The sequence below is a fragment of the Labrus mixtus genome, chromosome 17, assembly GCF_963584025.1.
Source record: "Labrus mixtus chromosome 17, fLabMix1.1, whole genome shotgun sequence".
Classification (NCBI taxonomy): domain Eukaryota; kingdom Metazoa; phylum Chordata; class Actinopteri; order Labriformes; family Labridae; genus Labrus; species Labrus mixtus.
In genome coordinates, this window is record NC_083628.1 from 13666974 (window position 1) to 13689460 (window position 22487).

Below are 22487 nucleotides of genomic sequence, written 5' to 3' on the forward strand. Positions count from 1 at the left end.
CTTTTACCTGCTTTTTGTAACATAACAATGACTAAGGTCTTTTTACCTGCTCTTTTGTAATGTTAACAGACAAAGAGTAAGGTATTTTACCTGCTTCTTGTAAAGTGTCTCGAGATAACACTTGTTATGAGTTGACGCTATACAAATAAAAATTGATTGATTGATTGATTGATATGTTGCAACAACAAAAAAAAAGTTCTAATATGTAAATGTATTTCCAACTCAAAACATTCCTTTTTCTTTCAGAGTCAAGTGCTCTGTCCAACACCTCCTTTCCCCATATCATCCCTGTGCTGTCCCTATTGGAGCGAGGCATGGCTCTCGGGGAGACTCTGGAGCCCTGGGAGAGCAGTGAGGTGGGAGTAGACGTCGTCATGTACCACCTAGAGGCCGCCCGTACCATCGCACATCACGGGGGAATCTACAGAAACAACACTGAGACCAAAATGCAGGGTAAGACCATGAAGAGGCTTTGGAAACATGAACAGAAGTAGCCACTGTGTTTCTACTGATGCTTGCGCTGTTACTCTGTGTTTGGTAATGTCGGTCTGTTTTGGTAACTTGTCCTCCTTTTACCTGAACATCCCAACAACTTTACGAGCATACTGTGTTTTGACTACAGCTTCGGTTCAACTAATTGAACAAATACATGGTTCTAATTGCCAAATAGAGTAAAATGTTGATTTAAACTTATCTCAATATATCAGTATGCAGATGATGCAGCAGTGTTGCCAGATGGAAAATACAGCAATATAGCAGCTTTAAAATGATCATATTTTACCCTAACCTTCCGTACATATAAAAAGAAACACATGAGACAGTACCTAAATACCACACTGAATGGCAAATCTATGCCCAGCACACCACATTAATGTTAATAAACAAACAAACTGGTGAAGTGTAAGTAGTTTTGCAAACTGCTTCGCCTCCAAACGCTGTGTATCTAAGCTAGTAGCATCTTAAGTTGTTGTGTCGTGCGTTTTCCTACAGACTGCCTACAAACTGAGGGCATCAGTTGATGATCTGATTAGCAGGTAGAGCCATGGCAGCAGAGAGGAGGGTGTGTTGGTCAGGCGCTAAATGGTGCTGACGTGATGGCTATCTCAGTCATGCTGATGTGATTTGTCGCTCTCAAGTAACAAAAAATGTTTCGCTGAGAAGACGTTAAAAAATGTAAAATTATCGTACATTTGGCCTTTTCTGGAGTTATTGATCGTACATCGCACTGAGGGCAAAATGATGGTAGATATCTGATAGTTATGGTATGTCTGGCAACACTGTGATACAGTCATGGCTGTGGTTAATCTTAGATGAGACTCTTCAGACGGCTTAATATACAATCTTTCATTTTATTGGTTTAGAGCCAGCAGCAGGGAAGATTTTTACGCATCCAGTTCATCACTTCATACAATAGATGGATTGCCATACATTCTGCCCCAGACAATACATCTGACAGTGTTGGTAACTTTTCCTCAAGGGGCAGATTTCTCAGCAACTAAATAATAAAGAACCACAATATTTTGAAATACAAATCCATGCTCCCTCAGGACAAAATATTTGTTTTAGACCAAAAACCACTTCTTCAACCTCTGCTGTGCTTTGCGTTTAGTACTAATGAACAAATAGCATGCTAAACATTACAGTTGGTACTTTCTGCATGTAAGCCCCGTCATCGTGACCATGTTAGCATGCTTATGTTACTGTAGTATTTATAGGAGCTCAAATAAAAGCTAACTAAAAGAGCAAACATGGCGGTCAACAAATGTTTTGAATAAAAAATGCATATACCAGGTGCCAGATAGCCTATCGGTTATGTCGTGTGCCTCATGTACTGAAGCTACAGTCCTCGTCGCAGCGGGCGTGGGTTCGGATCCGACCTTGGCCCTTTGCTGCAGGTCATCCCCCACTCCCTCCTCCCAACATTTTCTGTCTCTCTTCAGTTGTCTTATCTATTAAAGGCCAAAAAGCCCCCCCCTTAAATTAATTTTTTTTTAAATAATAAAAAATATCTTTTAAACGATCGATTTGTATTACTTATACTGTCTGTTTTTAACCCGTCAATAAAGACAGAAGAATCCTCAAAATGAAGTCAAATAAGCCTCTGACATTATGTTCCTGTAATGCAGTTGGTGTTGTCTTAAAATCTTAAGCTGTTAATGTATTGCTGATAATAGTGATGAGTGTGTTCAGTATGGGAGTAATCACGTTATCTAATTTGATGTAATGATTGTGTGTGTGTGTGTGTGTGTGTGTGTGCTCTTACTATGTTAACTGCATTGATCTCTAATACCTCCCCAATGGTTTTCAGTTTGAGGCCATTACTGCTTTATTGAACCGCGTGTCGATACCTATCAGCTCACATCTCTGTTTTCTCTTATACCTCATGATCGATCAGTCTGACCAGCTCAGTCTGTGCCTTTCATCTACAACTCGAGGAGACCAGCTGAAATGCTTTCTCGATACAGTTGTTGAAATGTGTTGATCTCAAGGTGTTAATTTTAAAAGCTATCTTCACTTACTCCAGAGGTTAGGGTTAAGGACTTGGGCTGTATTTATTCAATCAACATCAGGACAAAAAGGTTAAACTCAAAACCACATTTGATGACAAATGGAACTGGCTCATGTTTCATCCTTTGACTTGGAGTATAGACACTCTGTCACAAGTGTATAAATGCAGTTGAAATCTGTTTCTAAAAAGATATTTAGTAGACCTTGAGTGGGAATTATTTTTTCACACAAAAAAATGATGAAATTATTTCATGAAATATCTTGCATGTATTTATTTTTAGTGAAAGCCTTTCTTTATAGCAGTTTATATTGTTTTTAAAAAGAAGGTTATTTTTCTCTGCGATCCTCAGGGATTTATTTTTTGCATTTTTTCTTGTGTTAAATGTCTCAGGTCTCAAAAGTATCAAATTAAACTGAAATTTGAGTCTCTTTCATGATGTAATTCAAATGTATCAGCTGTATTTCTGTTTAAGCTTTTCCACAGTTTTGTTTATACTTATTATCCAATGATGGACTTGTTGATATACTTGTTCGTCATGGTTACAGGGTCATCCACAAAGACTAAAATCATCTTTTCTATCCTCCTCTCCTCTCCAGGTTTCAAGGAGCGAACAGAAATACACGAGATCTTCCAAACCGAGTTTCAGATGCGTCTTCTGTGGGGCAGCCGCGGCTCTGAGGGCAGCCAATCGGAGCGTTACGAAAAGTTCGACAAGGTCCTCACTGCCCTGTCACACAAGCTGGAGCCTCCAGTGCGCCACAGCGAGCTATAGCACCTGAAAAACTGAGAGGGGGGGGCGGGGTGTGTGTGAATGAAGAGGCAGCTAACAGAACGTGTGAAGAGAGCAATAGGGAAACAAAGAAGAGGGTCTCACTTATGAAACATGTTGCACTCACTGTGGACTCCTCCTTCTGTTCCTCCAAGTGGACTTCCTCACTTAGCGCTAAAACATTTGAATCGTATCAAATGGGAGACGAGGTATGTGGAAAGGAAGACGAGAGACTAAGATGACCAGCTTCTCTGCTCGGTACAAACAGAAACCTGTGTACAGTGTGTCCCGAGGGCCAAACAGAGCTGCAGATTTGGCTTTGCACCAATAAAACATGGACACTCTGGTGTTGCAAACAACTGCTGTCACACACTGTAGCAGAACTGATAACAATAACCTACATAGCTCATATCGATGTGTTGTCTGGGTGAGTGAGTATCTGTATGAGTGAGTTAACATTCCTACATTTTCCTACGTGATAAATGGTTCGTGGTTATTTATATTTTCGGTCCTTTTTGATTTGAATAATATCTCAACATCACAGACCAAACTCACAAGAATGTGTCAGTGCTCATTCTGTGGGAGCCATCCTCATAAAACCTCATTAAAAATGCATCAAGCAGTCCATTGAATCCCATTAAAAATGTATCAGGCTTGCATTAATAAATATACCAGAAATGAAATATTTGCCATAGCAATGCAGAAACTTAAATATGAGGGCTTTGTGAGTGGTTAAAAAAAACATAAAGTGGACAAAGCAACCCCACTTGTCTGTTGCTGTTTGACTAAAACATTTGATACTGTTTGTCGTGTGCACTAAATCTAGCTCAAGTACAGCACTATGTCCTAAAACAGCATGTGTACTCTTTAAATTATGTTAAAGTAATGTTTCACTTAGTATATACAATTTATGAACATTTTGTGGTTGTGATTTTGCATTACTAATTAAAAAGGTTAATGCATGTGGTTTTAAATGTCATACTAAGTGAAATGCTGCTTAAACCTCATTTAAATATATCGGCTGTATGCAGATGATAGAGTCATCTCTGTTGTTAATCTTACATGATACTGTACAGACAGAGAAATCTTTTATCTTTCAGTTGTTTATGCAGAGTCATGTCTGTGGTTAACTTGAATCATACTGAACACACTGAGAAATCTGTGTGTGAAAAAAAAAAAAAAAAAAAAAAGTTGTCTTATTTTCAGTGAATGAAAAAAAGAAGTTCCCAAACTGAGCCAAATAAGGAAATGTTGACCACATTCCTGCTCCAGAGAATGTCTTCTGGGTGGATGCTTTTATTTTGTGTTGTAGCAATAGAGCTATTGCTGTGGGATTACATGTTGGTTTGACTGATCTGTGTTCAGTCTTTGCTGTGTGTGCAGCACGTTGGGCCTGAGAGGGCTTGAGAGCCAACTCTCAGAGATATGCAATCATTTCAACCAAGGGCTGAGACCCCTGAGGAACAATGTTCCCAGTCCCAATGTTTGACGTTTTTTGCTCCCAATATTATTTTATTTTGAAAGACTCTATCCCATGTTCTTCCCAACTCATTTCAGATATCAATCAACCTGAAATAATTCTAAAACAAAATATCATGTACTTTGGAGTAGTATATCAAAGATCCTTAAAAGGATGTCGAGTTATCCTCTTTCTAACCCTCTGCCGTGATCATATCTAATGAAGATCAGTTAATGAGGTTAGAAGATATTAGCCAGTTCCCACTTTGATCCAACAGGGGGCGATCTCAAGTCAGCAAAAATCACTTAATCATTAATTGTAATACAAATGCACACAGGGAAAAAAAATCATGTTTATTGTTTGTGATTTGAGACCTATGTTTGATATCAAGTGTCTTATATAAGACCTACTGGTTTAGGTTGGATATCTGGTAACACTGATGGTGAAAAAGTGATGATGATGATAATGTGATATGTTTTTTTTTATTGTCCTCTGTTGAATGATGTACAGGAATGCTCTGACTGTGTGGACTCTCCTGTTTTTCTTTTTTTACGACAGGACTGTGTGAGATGAACGTGAAAAGCAGAAAGACAAGAAATGTTTTTCGGACTGATCTCATGTGTTTTTTACGTACTGTACATAGCAATTCACTTTTTTTTTTTCAAATAAACAATTGCTTGTCTCAAGGAGTTGAGTTTGTCAATAAAAAATACACACCTAATAATTGCTAAATATATACTGACTGTTATTAGTGCAAATACAGCATCGTGAACGATTAGATTCAGTTGGAAAAATGTCTGGTTCTTTTATAGTTTTCTTTTACTCATCAGATTCCATGGAAATGTGTTTATGAACCTTAAAAACTCTTAAGTTAGACCTCAGTTGTCCAAAAACAATCAAACAACACAACATTAGGCTAAACTATTGCACAAGGTGACAGGTTTCTTCCTCACGATGTGAGCTGTAGTTTATTTTGAGTCACCCCCCCCACCCCCCCCCACACACACACATACACACACTGCTTTAACATATTGACTGTACTTTAAATACAACCTGTAGCATCATACAGTATGTGGCTAAAGTCAGTGCCAAACAAATCTACTCTTATAAATATTATTATTAAATATTTTCTAAAACAAGAACAACATTTTACCCTGCTGTTTTATTAAATAACAAACACGTTATAGTCCAGACTAACACACACATGGTCTTGTTTCGGGATTTGTGGAGAGTAGTTAGTACTAGAAAAATGAAACAGTGATGATGAAAGCAAATAACAAAAGATATATTTATTGTCACTGTACAAGTACAACGAAATTAGGCTATAATATGGGCTCATGTTTTTAGTCATATACATTACAGACTATTTAATGATGAAGTTGCAGAGCAACAATTTAAATGGATTTATATAAAGGAAGGGACTGTTAACCACTTGCAATACATTTTGGTCGCCTGTAGGTGGCAGCATTTCACCATCAAACCCAAGCTGACCTTTCTATAGGACTGTAGCGCAGTTCCCCCTCATCCAGAAAACTGCAGCCATAAACAGCCTGGTTCATCCTTCTTCCTTTTTAGTCCACTAGTTTCATGTCTCATGCCCTGTTCTATAAACTTTAGCCACTTAACAAAAAGATAGGCACTTTATTCTCATTGTGTTCCATTTTGAACAGCTGCGTATTAGTGATAATAATGCATCGAAATCTAATGTATCATGTGTTGATGTGAAAGTGCACTGAGCATGTGTGACGTCGGAAGCATCACACATTTTTTTTATAGACAGACCCACGGAGATGGCAGTGGGAGGGAGACAAAGACAGATGGACTGTGTGTGTGTGTGTGTGTGTGTGTGTGTGTGTGTGTGTGTGTGTGTGTGTGTGTGTGTGTGTGTGTGTGTGTGTGTGTGTGTGTGTGTGTGTGTGTGTGTGTGTGTGTGTGTGTGTGGGCATATCCATGTATGCATGCGTGTGTTTTTTGTATCAACGCGTGCTTTTGTCAATGTGTATGTTTATGTGCACTAGAACACAGATGTTGCAGGAATACTTGCTGCTTACCCCCCTCATGAAGGAAGCAGCAGTGGGGCCTGGCAGCTGTTATACTGAATGAGGGGGAGGGTCCAGTTTATTTCAGGTGAGACATCTTCTAGGATAAACAGAACGTAGGAGAAATGTTGCTTAGTGACTTACAAAAAAGCTGTTAGTAAGATGATGAAAAGAACCAAACAAAGCAAAATACAATAGAATTTAACAGACGATGCCCCATATTCTACTACAATAGAAAATGTATCATTCGCTCTCGTCTTTGTCTCCCTTTCCCATACAGTTCCATAGGCGTAACATGTTATGGATGTAATCTCTAAGAGGATTCTCTCTGCTTGGTATCATGGTACATGTTAATTTCACCTCTTTATGTTCCTTATTGAAACAGACCCAAGATCTCCCAGGCCAGCCAACCAGCCCGCCAAGCGTCATCAATTCACCCCTAATCTCTCCCCCCAGTCCTTTTACAGCTAATCCATTGTGTTGGTCATTGTCATCTGATCATGTGTGACCCCGGCTGCTTTATAGCTGGTTCCTGGCAGCGTAACATTGACTTTTGACATCCATCTTCAGGCAGATATCATGGGGAAGGGGGCAGTTCAAACTTGGATTTGGCTTTTTATTTCCCTTTTTATTGTTATCCCTATTTCTCAACGATTTCAAGCTCTCTCGCACAACTTTTGGTACGAGAAGTTGTGGTGAGAAAGACTGAAGACTGGGTAGGATATCGACTGGAATGTATTTTGTTGGGACAAAGTTTAACAATACTTATGCACTACTTTGTTGAGTTTTTACTACTTTTACTGAGTTTTATCAGATTTTTAGTGAGTTCAGTCCGGGGTGAGGAAATTGCAGTTTAAATGCAACAGTAGGAATTAATGATTGCAGCTGTTTTCTTTCTTTAACCACAAATAATTTTGACTGATTTATATTTAAGCCTACTGCATACAGACATAAAAAAAAAGCAAAAGAAATCCCGACAACAGAGCCAAGGCGTACCATACACAGCTTTACATAAACCTCAAACCAGCTTAGCAAACACGATGTGACACCCAGTGATGGTGTGATCATTCCTGGATCACTCATGAACCGTACAGCCATAACAATCCCACCCGCACCCCACCCTCTGCCCCTTTACCTCCCTCTGAGCTCGCCCCAGGACTGTTTTCACTAGTGACGATACTCCTCATACTCCAAACACAAATGGTTCTCCTCATGTCTTTATCAGAACTTCCACTGCGGCCCCTCTGCCATCAGAGGACTCTTTTCCCGCCTCATGCCTCACCCACGCCTCACTCCTCCCTCACCCCACGCCAGGCCCCTGGTCGATCCGTCTATCTGCCCCTGCACTGACTCCTCATTAACACATGAATGAAGGCAGGGAAAGGCCCGCTAAGGCTTGGACGCCAACAGAAGGCTGCGGATTTGCAATTCAAACCTCCTCACCCCCCCCCCCCCCCAGCCCCTGTGTACTGGGACTGGAACTGTCACCAGTATGATTGAGGATGTATATAAGAAGGGAGAGAGGGATCAAGAGAGACAGATGTGCATTCACACACTCATGCCATGCTTATACACACTGTTATATTGACAGGCACAGTGCAAAATCATGCAGCCTTGCAAATGCACAGTGCAGAGAGAGAGGGAGAGAGCGGCTGCAGCTGCTGTACACCAATGACTTTCTAGTAAAATTATTTTCTAAAATAAAGTCTGAGAAAATACAAATTTACAAATAGCTTGTCCTTACATCTTTCAATTCCTTAAGACCAAAAAAAACATCTCTGACTGTCTTTCAATCCATGAAGCTGCTCAGTGAAGTAGAGAGCTCTAGCTGTTCACAGAGGACAAACCTGTAAAACTAATCAAACCTCCAAAACATGAGCCAATTTTCACTTTTAAACCTATAGGTCAACACTTTCTATGTCCCACACTGTCTTTGACTTCTCATTATTTACCACCATGTTCCCCCTATCAGCTTCACTGTCTATGTTTCTATATCTTTTTAAAGCACTTTTAAAAAATACATTGAAATGCACATTTACTGTGTGAAGGCCTATTGCTGTATACAATTTAAGTATCTTTGCCTTGACTTTGGATTTAAGTAGTTATTATTTGCAATGCTCCACAATCAAAGTTTAACCACTGTGTAGAGCAAATACAATAATAATAATAACAGAAGTCCACAATGCTTACATGTTCAAGTAATACATACATACATAAATACAAACAATCAAATTTAGAATTTGAATCTAATTGAATTTGATTAAAGGTTCCTTGGCTTTTCATTTAAAGGGGGCGAGGGGGGGCGTGAAAGCTAATTGATGTAAGCAAATTGTTTAAAAGAGAACAAAATCAAAATTATGATGTTCCCTTTTTTTAAATCAAAAACTAGTAGTGTGCAAACTTTGGGGTATTTTTCCTTTTAAACTACTTTTATTTAATATTTGTGTGTAAGCAATGTAGGCTACTTGATTATTCTTAGAAAATGTAGGAAAAAAAGGTAATTGTATTTTGACAACTTGAAGAAATAAAGAAAGAAGAAAGAAAGAAAGAAGAAAGAAAGAAAGAAGGAAGAAAGAAAGAAAGACAGAAAGAAAGAAGAAAGAAAGAAAGAAAGAAAGAAAGAAAGAAGAAAGAAGAAAGAAAGAAAGAAGAAAGAAGAAAGAAGAAAGAAGAAAGAAGAAAGAAGAAAGAAGAAAGAAAGAAAGAAATTATTTTATAAATAACTTGTTTTTTAAATAGACAAAGTTATTTCTATGAAAAGATGTGACAAACTTGCTCATTTTGGTGATTTGGTAAAAGCAGAGCCGTTTCCAACTACCGTTTCCAACTACGTCACTTCCGCTTCACTCCTCCAATACTTCCTGCATGTGCCGGCAATATGGCAGCGCCCCTGAGCATTCATCTGGAGTTTGGGTAGGCGAATTGAAAAGTATTTTTTAACAGTTTCGTCAGGCTGTTTTTATCTTCTGATAGCAGTTATGTGGGGACAAAATGTTAAACGACCGCTGTGTCTGAATATTTGGCCGACACAAGTTTTCGTTTATTTAAATTAGACCTCGAATCAGAGGGAAAGCTAGCCGACTGATGGATTTGAGTTTGTTTATGATTCATACATCACCACGTCGTGTTGTCGCACGGGTAGTGAGAGGTTGTGTGTTGTATACAGAACTGAAGGAAAAACTCTGAACTGTCATGCAGCATTAATTAATTAATTTAGTTTGGTGTGTATTTCTGTTATCTGACTGACTCTGACTAAAACATCTTCTTCGTCAATGAAGAGCAGACAATGAAACATTTCATACTGAGTAAATCAGCGCGTACCCAACAACACGTCTTATCTGTCCAGGTTAACGACGCAGTAAGAAAGTTACTTACTTACTTACTTACTTACTTACTTATCACACACAGAGGAATGTGTGTGAGGAATGAACACAAGACAAGAAACACTGAAGACAACTACAAAATAAATACATGAAACACTGAAGACAACTACAAAATAAATACATGAAACACTGAAGACAACTACAAAATAAATACATGAAACACTGAAGACAACTACAAAATAAATACATGAAACACTGAAGACAACTACAAAATAAATACATGAGACACTGAAGACAACTACAAAATAAATACATGAGACACTGAAGACAACTACAAAATAAATACATGAGACACTGAAGACAACTACAAAATAAATACATGAAACACTGAAGACAACTACAAAATAAATACATGAGACACTGAAGAATGAAAAATGAAGAAACACTAGAACATAGAGGGAAACATCAGGGAAGAATGAGATCTAAAAGATAAAAACCATCTAAACTGTGAAAAACAAAACTAAACAGAACAAATCATGACATAACTAAAGTTGATATAACGTTACAAAAGTCAAGTAAATCACTTTCCATTAAAAACCACAGAACTTAAAACAAGTCTGATTCATGACAAACAGGAGGGCCTCAGACCTAACTAGGAATTGGCTGCTGTGAAAGTCGCCCTACTTAACACATCTCTCCCGGAGGACTCGACCTGATTTGAGACAGGAATGAACATCAAGTCTCAAGAAGAAGAAAAAAAAAATCCCACAATAATAAAATAAAAACAGATTCATGTTTCATCTGCAGTGCTTTATGCAGGGGGGGGGATACAACGTTAGAATACATTGTTATTTTTTAAACATTTTGATATCCAATAGTGTCCAATCATTTTCATGCAAAGAACAAATATGTTTGAGTTATTCTTAGAAAGTGTCTGTCTGTCAGCTGGTGCACATCAGGTCAGCAGATAATGCAAAAGGAAAAAATGACTACAGGCAAGCATCGGATGTAACAACTGTACTGTGATCCTCACACACTCATCATGTAATATTTATACTAACATTTCCGACCCAATTACCTTCATTTGGTCCAGGAAATAAATAGATAACTTACCTTCAATGTTGTTGCCTTATTTCTGGAAAACTGCTTGTCAAATGAATGGATTAGATAACCAGGAACAGATCACAGAAAATAAACTTAAAAAATAGTGTATTAATGTCTTACATTTTCTGTGATATGAAGACAAGCAGAGGTGTATAGGAACAACTGTAACTGCTTAAGCCTTGTGACGAAAGCCAAAACCACCTCCCATTTAGTCTTAGTGGTTCATTTTAAGACACACACCTGACTTACTAAAACGTTAATTCATCTGTTTATACGGCTGCCTCACGCTCAGAGAAATGGAACGAGGAATAAATGGGTTTACTATATGTATTCCTAAGACCTGTTACTTCAGTTGATCTACCATTATAGTCGAAAATAAGAATAAACGGTTCACTTTGAAATTAAAAAGTAAAAGTTGAGGGCTCATTGGTCACTTACAGACATCAAACACATATCCTGTAGAACCACCAGAAAGGATTTCTCTTTTAGGGTGGTAGTGCCACATGTAATGAATTGCACACTCTTAATTGATGTATTTGACTCCCTTTTGTGTTAAGTGGTGGAGCAGAGCTGCTGTTTGACGGCGTGAAGGAACATCATGTGACTCTTCCAAGCCAATCAGAGCCATGTGAGTATCAGCTGTCACCTGTCTGTGATCGATATAAGGAGAGAGTCTTTGTGCAACAGTGACGTCCATACGATTCCCTTGTTCTTTCTGTGGCGGCACGAAGTCAGACCGTTTCATCTCAGAGATCCATATGAAGTGTTTCTATTGACAATATTTACATTACATACATTTTTTCTGAGAAGTGAGAAGCGTTTCCTGTTATCATGTCTCTCTGGTGTGTTCTGGGTATTTGACAATGTATTGCATCAGATTCCAGATTGATCAGCAACTGAAAAGACAATAAACAGAGACAATCTGAAGGGCTACTGCTGGGGCGTACTTTAAGTTTACACACAGTTTGACAACTCATTAGCTATTGGTGTAGCTAATCTTAGCCTTCAGCCACTTCCCTACTAACACTAGCTTTCACTTGGAATAAATAAATAAATGTTAGTGCTGACATTAAGACTCTTACTAGCTAGCATTAAGCCATTTGGCATTGTTATTTCACAACATGGTAGGAAATGTATTTTTTTCCAGTAACTAAATCATTACCTCGAGACTGGCTGAGATTTATCACATAAAAATGAAAAATCACCAGTGTAATGTCCTTATTACACACAATTGTGGCTATTATCTGAGAACAATAGACATCCTGCAGAGAATGATTTTCAGGATGAAAATAGTCACTTTGCTCCACTGAGTAGAACTTGATTCTGTCCTTTAATGTATGATAGTGATGAAACTGACAGAAAAACGTGTCTTTGAGTAAAACTGCTCATCCTCACAATATAGGAACAAAATGTAAGATGTGAGCCTAACTAATACTCCATCAAGGTCTTGAATGACATGTTTCAAGGTATAGATGAACCTATCACACAACAGGAATATGTTATTAAATGTGTTGATAATGCAGACCTTTCACCAGCGTTGCAGCAGTGTCATAGATTTTTTAATTTGGAAATCCCTGTCATCAGTTGCTTTGAAGTTTTCCTTTTCTCATTTTGCTCTGTGACTGTGCAGCCGTTTGTTCTGTTTCAAAACCTTGTTGCCTCCTTTATTTGTAATTTTTTTGCCAACTCGTAACGCTTATTGACATGCGTGTGTGAATTAGTGGTAGTCAAGGGTTTAAACTTGGAGTGCATGATTTTTCTCTGTGATATATGAAGAGCAGTGGGCGTGACAGAGCTCAAAAGCAGTTTGGTTATTTCAGTCGCTCATATTTCAATTAATAAAAACTTCATTGCTCTCCACAGGTTCCTCTTTGATTACATATATATTCTTGCTGGGGAGGGGGGTGGGGGGGATTTTGTTTCCCATAGGACACAGGTCATTCAGAAAAGCAATACAAGTAAATACAAGTACAATTAAGTGTAAGAAAAAGGACAGGCTGTAAATGGAAGTATTTAAGATTTCTGAAATATATAAACGTGTGTGTAAAAAGTGGGGGAAAAAACAAGAAAAATCTGTGTCTTTTGTATTAACTGAACAAAGGGTGTTCATCCACGGCGCTCATGTTACCACGACAACAAAAAGACAAAAGTTGACCACAACAGGGATTGCCAGAAAGATATGACCTTGCTACACCAACCAACCTGTGTGTGTTTGTGTGTGTGTGTGTGTGTGTGTGTGTGTGGTGTGTGTATATACATGTACAAGCTGAGATGTTTGCTATGCGTTGAATGAGCCTCGTACTTTCATACTTTAACTGTCACAGGTGCACAGACATTCTGACATAACATTTCCTGGTTGATTTACACATTGTGATCATAAGTCCGGTCTGCTTGTGTGTCTGCTGATCCTGAAAATGTTGCTCCGAACTAATTTCGCCTCACACATTAGTGTGCGTTTGATGAGTGTGTGTGTGTGTGTGTGTGTGTGTGTGTGAACACAGACGGGGTGCAGTGGAGGCAGATATAATTGGTTCTGAATCCTTCGTATTTCTCTTTGACCCCAGTCGGTGATTGATGACCCTCGACTGAAAGACCCCACCCCCACTCTCTCTCTCTCTCTCTGTCTCTCTCTCATTCTCTCTCTCCCTATCTCCCACACAACAAACCCCCCCCACCCCGGTCTAAGGATCACACACTTTCTGCCCCTCGTATCAGCAGAAAGATGGATAGCCCCCCCCCCCCCTCCTCACATGACCGTCATAATTGCACAAAGACAGAAAAGCAAAAGGAGGAGAAGGAAAAAGGGGGTAAAAAAAAAAAAAACTGCACGCACAAAAGAAAAGCGGTTTTGAATCGGCGTCAAAATGGCGCCTTTTCCCTCCCTCCATGTATCTTTTCCCACCCACGCAACGCAGATATCCCAAGATGCTCTGGGAGCGCGTGACGCATTTTCCCCTCTCTATCGTCTGTTTGTTCCCTTATTTTGTTCCCATCCTACCTGGTCCACAAAACGCCTTCAAATATCGTCACTTTCCTTCTGCTTTCCTCTCTTAACTCCTCATTTATTTACATTGTCCTCCATTTTTTTACGCAGTCCGTTTCTACAAAGCAGGCTGGTTTAAAGACCTGTGTGTCACCTTTTACAAGAGAGCCATTAAAAGGACAGTGCCCCATGACTGTTCCTGTTATAAAATCTCAACCGATGAAGGTTTGAATTATTATCGAGCTACGGCAGATTTGTATTTTCTGTGTGCAAAATTGTACGTGTCTGCTTGTGTGTGTGTGTGTGTGTGTGTGTGTTCAGGTAGAGACAGAAGAAATAGAGAGAGAGGGAAGGAGAGCAGGTTTATGAGAGAATTAAAGTGTGTGTGAGTGACTGAGAGAGAGAGAGAGAGAGAGCGCGCAAATGAAAAAGTAAATGGGCGAGCAGATGAAAGAGCGAATAAGGGGTAATGGTGGAGAAAAATTACCCATAGTGAAGAACAGAGAGAGAGAGAGAGAGAGAGAGAGCAAAGAAAGGAGTGACCACAAAGAAGGAGTTATGACTGCTGTGGTGATTAGTTCTGTTTTTAGCCCCGCAGAGGTCAATATTCACTGCCTAGAACTCTTCTGTGTGTGTGTGTGTGTGTGTGTGTGTGTGTGTGTGTGTGTGTGTGTGTGTGTGTGTGTGTGTGTGTGTGTGTGTGTGTGTGTGTGTGTGTGTGTGTGTGTGTGTGTGTGTGTGTGTGTGTGTGTGTGTGTGTGTGTGTGTGTGTGTGTGTGTGTGTGTGTGTGTGTGTGTGTGTGTGTGTGTGTGTGTGTGTGTGTGTGTGTGTGTGTGTGTGTCAAAGGGAGGTGTTTGTCTTTTTTATATGGAGGCCAGGAACCATAGAAAAACCAGCACTATCATTACACTACTGAGCAGGCCGACAGCACTGCAATTAACCTGCACACCGTTTCAGACACACACACACGCTTGGAACTGTACGTGCAGACACACACACACACACACACATGAACACACGGACACACTCTAACACACTCATCACATATCATAGCCACAGTGACCGCGCAGGTGCATCAAGACATTTTCCTCATTCTTGCAGCTCCATTTGAAATGCTGAAGGCCTTTCATTTAGATGTGTATGCCTTTTTTTTGGTATATTTTAAAAGATAATGTTTTTTTTCCCCGTGTTGGTGTTCGTACGGTTAATATTTTTTTTTACCATTGCTTGTTCTTTTAGCTCATTTCTGTGATTAAAAGAGAAATACAATGACATCTTATATTTAGCAAACGACACAACAGGCATTTTTGTCCGACATGTTGTTGTCGATTAAAAAATAAATTCAAATGAATCTAATTGTAACACATCTGTAAAATTATTCTCATAATCCTGGAAAATACAGTTGTTCTGGTGGGTGTCTGAATAATTAAATGCACCTTTAATTTCCCAGTAATCTTACAATCTAATAGAGTGATTTACCTAAGTGTTTTGCTCGGCTGTGGTTTTCTGAATGTATTTCTTGTAAAAAAAAAAAAAAAACTGCAGCTATTCTACCGTCTTCATGTGATGTCAGCTCTGCCTTTCATCCAGCTGAACTCCTGAGTCCCCGTGTGTTTCCACGTCTACCTGCCATGATTTCTCGGCTCTCCTTACACCTGGCTTGAGATGACTTACCGTCGTCCTCTCACCCTCTGTATCTGCTCCATCGGCTGCTGCTGCTGCTGCTGCTGCTGCTGCTGCTCTCCATTTTTTCTCGCTTTCTGAAACATATTTGCTGTCACTCCCCTCCATTTCATCAGTCTCTCCTCATACATTTGCACTCCTTCAACTCCAATTTTTTTTTTATTTCAGTGTAGGCTAGTAAAGGAGGCCGTTACTGTTCCTTTTAAGGTCGTCGTGTGTGTGTGATATGGCTACCAGCGTTTGCTGTGAGGCTCGCGAGTCATCGTCCTCCTGTACATTAAGTAGACAGCTGTGATCATACACACACGCTGCACACTTGAACGCCACAGCCAAAAAGATGGTCACTACCAAAATGAGACCGTTGGTATACGATTCCAGTTTTGTATATAGGCAAAGCTCACTTCTCAAGGAAACACACCAAGCATGAGCACAGACACCACCTTAAATCTTTACGTTACCAGCTGCCATAACTGTAATATATTCATTATTGCTTGTTTAGTGGGGATTTATCCTAAAACCTCTCTTTGTCGTTGCCTTTGTGGCTTTCCGTCAGCCGGTCTGAGGGACGCTCGACCTATTGTGGAGACAAGGTCAAGCTGATTGTTCAAGAGGTCAGACTTATAGAAAATGAAGGCAACGCTCAGATTGAGGCGAGGGCCATTTAATGATCGACTTCTTTATAGAAAAATATTATTATTAAAGTGAAAATGCTGTTCATTTTATTATTTATAAAAAAGTATACCGCTAGAGACACTTACATTGTGTTTTTATTATTTGCGAAATAGATATTTTGGGGAAGGTTCTGGCTAAATATTATAAAATTGTTCTTTATTCAAAAGTTGGAAATGACGTTTCAAGCTGACGCTCTCTGCTCTCAGTTAGGTTGACACACGCACACGTTTTATTTGTTTTATTTCTTTCTATACAAGGTATATAATGTCGCTCTTGGCCATTGACTCTCCTCAACCCTCCCCCCAAATTTCAGAGTCCTCTCCTCCCCCCTGAACATACACTTCCACTCATAAATATACATGCACACAGACACACACACACACACATGTATACGCAGCTTTGTCCTGCCTGGTGCTCCCGTCGCGTCACATCGACCGGGAGGCTGGAACCATGCACCTTGACCCTCAACCTCAGACCTCTGACCTCTGTTGTCTGCCTCTGTATGGGCTTTAATGTGTGTCTGTGTGTCTGTGTGTGTGTGTGTGTGTGTGTGTGTGTGTGTGTGTGTGTGTGTCTGTTTTTCAGGGGACGTGAAGCAGCTGCTGGTCTGGATCCAACGGAACCTGCTGAAGGAACGGCCTGAGCTCTTTGTCCAAGGAGACTCTGTGTGAGTGCGTGTGTGTGCACTTGACATACACTTGATCTCATTACATCAATACAACCTTACAGGATTTGTAATACATACACACAACCGCGTGATCAAAAATGTCACTATCAAAAATGTTTTAAAAAATGTGATCAAAAAAGCTGTTAAGAAACATCTGTCGAGGTTTAAAAAAATGTGAGAAAGAAAGGAACGTAGACGTTGCATGGAAGAGATTTCTGCAGCATTTCTCCTGCAGCTTAAAACTGCTGGGAGAAAAAACCAGAGTGTAGCCTTCAGGTTATGGGTTTCAGTAAGATGATTACCTGTGAGCAAGTGTGCATTGTGTGTTTGTACGCACACGTGTGTATGTGTGTGTGTGTGTGTGTGTGGGTCCAGGGCTCACAGCAGTGTTATAGGACTGGCTGACTTTTACTTCTGCCTTTGTGCAAGACTATTTATAGCTCCACCTAAACCAATGAATGTAGTAAAAGCTAGGCTACCTATAAACCTTAAAGATTAGGTGTGTGTGTGTGTACTTTATGTAGAGAGCACACACTGTTTTGAGCATACCCTCCTTAAGGTGTTTTTTCATTTTCTTATATAAAATATATCTAGTGGAATTAGTTTAGAATCTTAAACCTTTGTAATTTTTTGAACACAGCCCTGCTGCTGCTGTTGTGTGTGTTCATGCTTCCTGTAGCTTCCTCGCATGTTGCCCTTTCTCTCTGACGTCATAAAGCATCCACAACGTGGAGAGGAGCAGCATGAGATGAAGCAGTATCTGTAACGCCATCCACATTACCCACACACTTTTTTTTTTATTATTCAGAAGACTCAACCCATAGGTGCCTGATGTTACCTCCCCATCATCCTCTTTTGAGGGTGAAAGGAGTTTTTTTTCAAGGCTTGTAACATTTGGGCAGACAAAAATCACTCTTCACTTTTAGTTCATTTTAACATTTTAAAATGTAACATTTGAAATGCTCCATGTATATTTTCAGAAACAGACGATTAACTGTGCATGGCATAAGCAGCAGTGAGAATAATCCAAAAGTTCCTATTGATAACCTTGTTGATGTGAACATGAACATAACACACAAATACAGTCACACATGCTGAGTGATTATATTCAATTAAATACAACAGTCTTTACACTGGAACTTAACACAATTTATCTTGACTTTATTACGTGTTTTCAAATGATGATAAAAAAAACACACACCAGACTACTCCCAAACATATGTGTAAAAATATTTCAAAAAGACAGTTAAAAGCAGTAATGTCATTTCTAGACGTTTCTTTGGATATTCTTCAAATGATCTGTGTTTTTAAGAGCAAATGCATTGCTTCGATCTGAAATTTTAGAAAGAAATAACCTCTGTCCGTAAAAAGAGGCTGGACTACAATTGTTAAAAAGTTATCAGTAGTCATAATGAAGATATGCTGTGATTGCAGATTTAAAGGCTGCATTCGAAGACAAAATAAAGGATATACCTCAGAAAGTCATTTTTTTGTTCACTTTCTTTAGAAAACCTCTCATTATAGTGTTTGTATTTTAATGCATCTCTAATTGGGTGTGTTTTCTCTTGATTTTCTATTTCTTTAACAAATAGAAAATCATTTCAATTTATTTTATATGCAGTAAAATGTTAGAATTTTATTTCTCTATATCTATGAAGGCATTCCAGCTCTACCTGTCTGTGTCTTTTATACACGTGTGTAAACGTTTGCTTGTGAGTCAGTGTTACCTTTGGGAAATGTGTCTGACCCGTAGCCATGTGTTTTCCCTCAGGAGACCTGGGATTCTGGTGCTTATCAATGATGCAGACTGGGAGCTAATGGTGAGCACTGGGAGCCACGTTCAATGTCAGATTGTGTGTGGGGGTGGGGGGGTTCTGCAGACATCAAAACATGCATTATTTTTATTTTAAGCATTTTAGCCCCTGTTTGTTTTCAGGATGTACAGTTTTAGTGTAATATGATGGAGGATCGTGCATTCAGCTGTGTTTATGTCTTCATCCATATATTCTCTTAGCTATTTAAGGAATGCCTGTGTTCAAACAGGAGCAGGATGAGTGTGTGTGCGAAGGTTAGCCACTAAGATTGTTCATTTTCTCCAAGTCACTTCATGTTTCATGTAATGTAAACGCAGCAGCAGGACAAGTTTGTCCTTGGGGCCTCATATATCTGAACATATATTTACATGCACACACAGACTGAACGCTTCAATTTGAATCCATTGATTCAATTACAGGACGCAACACAGGATGTAAATGAAATGAAAAGTTTGTCATTGATTGGATAACATGGGGAACACAGGAGTATTTTTCTCCTCTGACTTCTGTAGAGGTGTTTGGATATTGAACGTTCTGTGTGTTTTCTTAACCTCAGGGGGAGCTGGATTACCAACTACAAGACCAGGACAACGTGGTGTTTATTTCCACCCTTCATGGAGGATAAAAAAAAAAAAACTGGTTTTAGGAAAAATACACATCTCTGTAACAGCCTTTCTCTTCACATGCTCTTTCTCTTTACCCCCCTCCACATCTTAAACACGTCACCCCATTGGATGCAGCCCGCACCGTGACATCTAAGGTGATTGGTGTTGGTCTGCAGGTATGAGTGGAAATTCGGAGATGGTTACCGAGAAAAATTTGGATGGAAAAACTGTGAGACAGGAATTCTGTGGACATCTGTGTAAATACCAACATTATTTATATATAATACTGGACAGGGTTAAAGGGCAGACACACAAAGCGCGGGTTGTATTGGTCACCTCACAGGTGTGTGTGTGTGTAGGTGTGTGTTCATAACTATGGTTGGTGTGTAAACCTCCCTGCATCTTCTATTCCAGCATGACTGTGAAAGTCTGCATTACCTTATCAGAGGGACAATAATGACCTTCATATCATAAAAATATTAAAAAGGAGAGGTTACATCCCCCCTGATAAGCATTTTATTTGAACATTTTCTAAATAGTTCAAAACACACTCTTAATTGGTTTAAGCAGATATAAAGACATTATGAGTCTCCATCATTTTATCTGTCAAATATTAGAACTTTTCATATAAATACATTTGTCAGATACAGAGAGTCCTGTCCAGTAGCCAGTTGCTACTGAAATAAACATAGTAGTATAATAGTTGATCCAAAAAAAAATATCTGGCCATTTTCCTAAAAAGTGTGTAATAAACTTTGTATTAAATAATTAATTGCTGCTTATTAATATGAATTATGGAGTTAAAGTTTTCTTTTTACACTTTGTGATTAAACAAAATACATTTTTATTTAAGGGCTTTGTTGTCGTTATTGCTTCTGATATCATACCTTCTGAGACTACTTTTTGTTATTTTATATATGAGCAACTATACATTTAACTAAATCATCTATATTAAATGTACATTATCCGAGATTTTTTTACGTATTTATTTTTGGATATGGCATTATTCCACGTTCAGTCCTGGTAAGAGGGACTATTTCCTGTCTTTAAGTAGCGAAATAACAAATGGGACAGGGTTTATTAAATTAGGGTAACCTTATTCTTATTGCTACTTTTTAATTTACGGAAAGTAGGCTATGGTTTCTTTTGTTGTGAACTTCTATATTAACGATCGTCCATTGTGGCTTTATTACTTTACTTCTTAATTTAACTTTTCTCTTATCGTATTCAAATATTGTGTTTTTCTTTCTTTGAAAAATCGCCAAAGAGTCCAGTTTTGGCTGCAAGGATCCAAACCTCCCTGCGTCGCACACAGAGGCCTTTCAGCCAGACGCTTTTCTCAATTAGGATTTCGCATCACGCTTCGATAATTCCTGCTGATAGCTTATATCTGATCGATTTAAGGCCTTCTCTGTGATCACACTGCAGTTTTAGGCTGATTAGAACAGACTTCAGGGAGATGTTACCGTCATATAGCCCCTCTCAGCTGGAATATTCATAAGGGGGGGGGGGAGGTGTGCGCGTGTGTTTCTATGCGTGTGTGTGTGGGGTGTAAACTACAGGAGCACCGCGGGAGGTCGAGGTCTTGCCTCCGGGTTGCCCTCCTCTAAGCGCCCGGGGCAACCTAAAACCTTTTCTCGGTGGTGGAGTCCGATTTGCAACGGGAAACCGGCCGATAATGGCGGCTAAAAAGGAAATGCTAATGAATCTAGGAGGGGGTTAGAGAGGAGAAAATGTAGTTCTGTTATAGCTAGCTGGAGTTCAGGCCTTTAACTTTTAATTCTTATCAAATAGCCTATTAAGATTATCTGATGTTTTCAATGTTATGCAGGCTGAGCTTATTTTTTTAAACTAAACTTAAAAAAAAAAAACATTTCAGGGTTTCCATTACAAATGCATGTTACCCCACTTTACCCACAGGCCTAATCCCTGGACAAATCTTACGTTTTTCTTCCCTCACGGCTTCCGTATTATTTACTTAGACATAATTCACACAGTTCTAAACGGGCTTCTGAATATCTTCCATGAGTCCCGCAGGGAATGGACTATTTTCCTGGGATCGGTCCACAATGCATCGTGACGGTGTTGGTGCAGAGACAGTGAACGCACCATCACAGATCACACAAATGCATCATAACCTCTGTGAACAGTCCGGGTTTCAATTTAGGGCATCAACAAACCCGTTTGATCTGCAGTCTTCAACACAGCCATAAAATGAAAACAACCAATTTAAACTAAAATACCAGAGAATGATTTTAAATAAGCCTATTACATGATTTACCTGACAGGTTGATACTTTTGTTTCATTCAATTTTTTTTGCGAAAAGGAGCACTAGATTGCACCCCTGCAATAATATTTAGGCTACCCCTCATATTTGGATTATGTTAATTTCAACTCGTTATTTATTAGAGATTTGTGCACGTTTGTGTATAAGTTGAGACTGGGAACAAGCCTTGATAAAAGTAATAGGCTGATCTGCTTTAGTTTTATGCTAAACACAATTATGCCAGATATTGCACATTGGGCACAAAGTTTCCAGCAGTGAGTGCTGAGACGCAGCCCATACACTGCTCTTCATAGTAACCTGACTTTTAATTCTAACCCTGTTGAGACACAGCTTTATTCCAATTCTCTAGCCTGTTGTATTATTTAAGATGCGTTTATAAAATGCTTTATTTCGCGTGTGGGGTGGTGGGGGGGGGGGGGGGGGACTTGAAGAAATCATGGATTCTTGCAGACAGGCTTTTCATCTAAAAATATTTATTTTGAGTGTATTCTGTAGAGTAGCCTAAACAGCACCATGCAGAGTCCTTACAACAAGGAAAGCATTCCTGCAAACATGATGCTCTGATCCCCGG

The 22487-nt window shown here is 39.2% G+C and overlaps 2 protein-coding genes across 7 annotated transcripts in view; both read left to right on the forward strand.

Moving 5' to 3' along the window:
• sh2d3ca (SH2 domain containing 3Ca) overlaps positions 1–5419 on the forward strand; it is a 58249-nt gene extending 52830 nt beyond the window's left edge. For all 6 annotated transcript variants that reach the window (XM_061061992.1, XM_061061993.1, XM_061061994.1 and 3 more), the window contains 2 exons: positions 247–453; positions 3106–5419. In XM_061061992.1, the coding sequence (XP_060917975.1) occupies positions 247–453; positions 3106–3281 (383 nt within the window). In that variant the 3' untranslated portion in view covers positions 3282–5419. The remainder of the gene's footprint in view (positions 1–246; positions 454–3105) is intronic.
• A 4171-nt stretch (positions 5420–9590) lies between these two features.
• On the forward strand, positions 9591–20475 carry urm1 (ubiquitin related modifier 1). Its single transcript, XM_061061438.1, has 5 exons — positions 9591–9689; positions 11761–11831; positions 17128–17209; positions 18981–19029; positions 19580–20475. The coding sequence occupies exons 1-5, from the start codon at positions 9655–9657 to the stop codon at positions 19646–19648; spliced, it is 306 nt and encodes a 101-aa protein (XP_060917421.1). The 5' UTR covers positions 9591–9654; the 3' UTR covers positions 19649–20475.
• Positions 20476–22487: the final 2012 nt, after the last annotated feature.

What these genes read in the sequence shown, in the direction of transcription:
- urm1 (XM_061061438.1), top strand. Translation starts at nt 9,655, where the DNA reads ATGGCAGCGCCCCTGAGCATTCATCTGGAGTTTGG. An exon ending in AGCATTCATCTGGAGTTTGG is followed by an intron (nt 9,690 to 11,760) that starts GTAGGCGAATTG and finishes TTTTGTGTTAAG; the next exon opens with TGGTGGAGCAGAGCTGCTGT. An exon ending in ATGCAGACTGGGAGCTAATG is followed by an intron (nt 19,030 to 19,579) that starts GTGAGCACTGGG and finishes TCTTAACCTCAG; the next exon opens with GGGGAGCTGGATTACCAACT.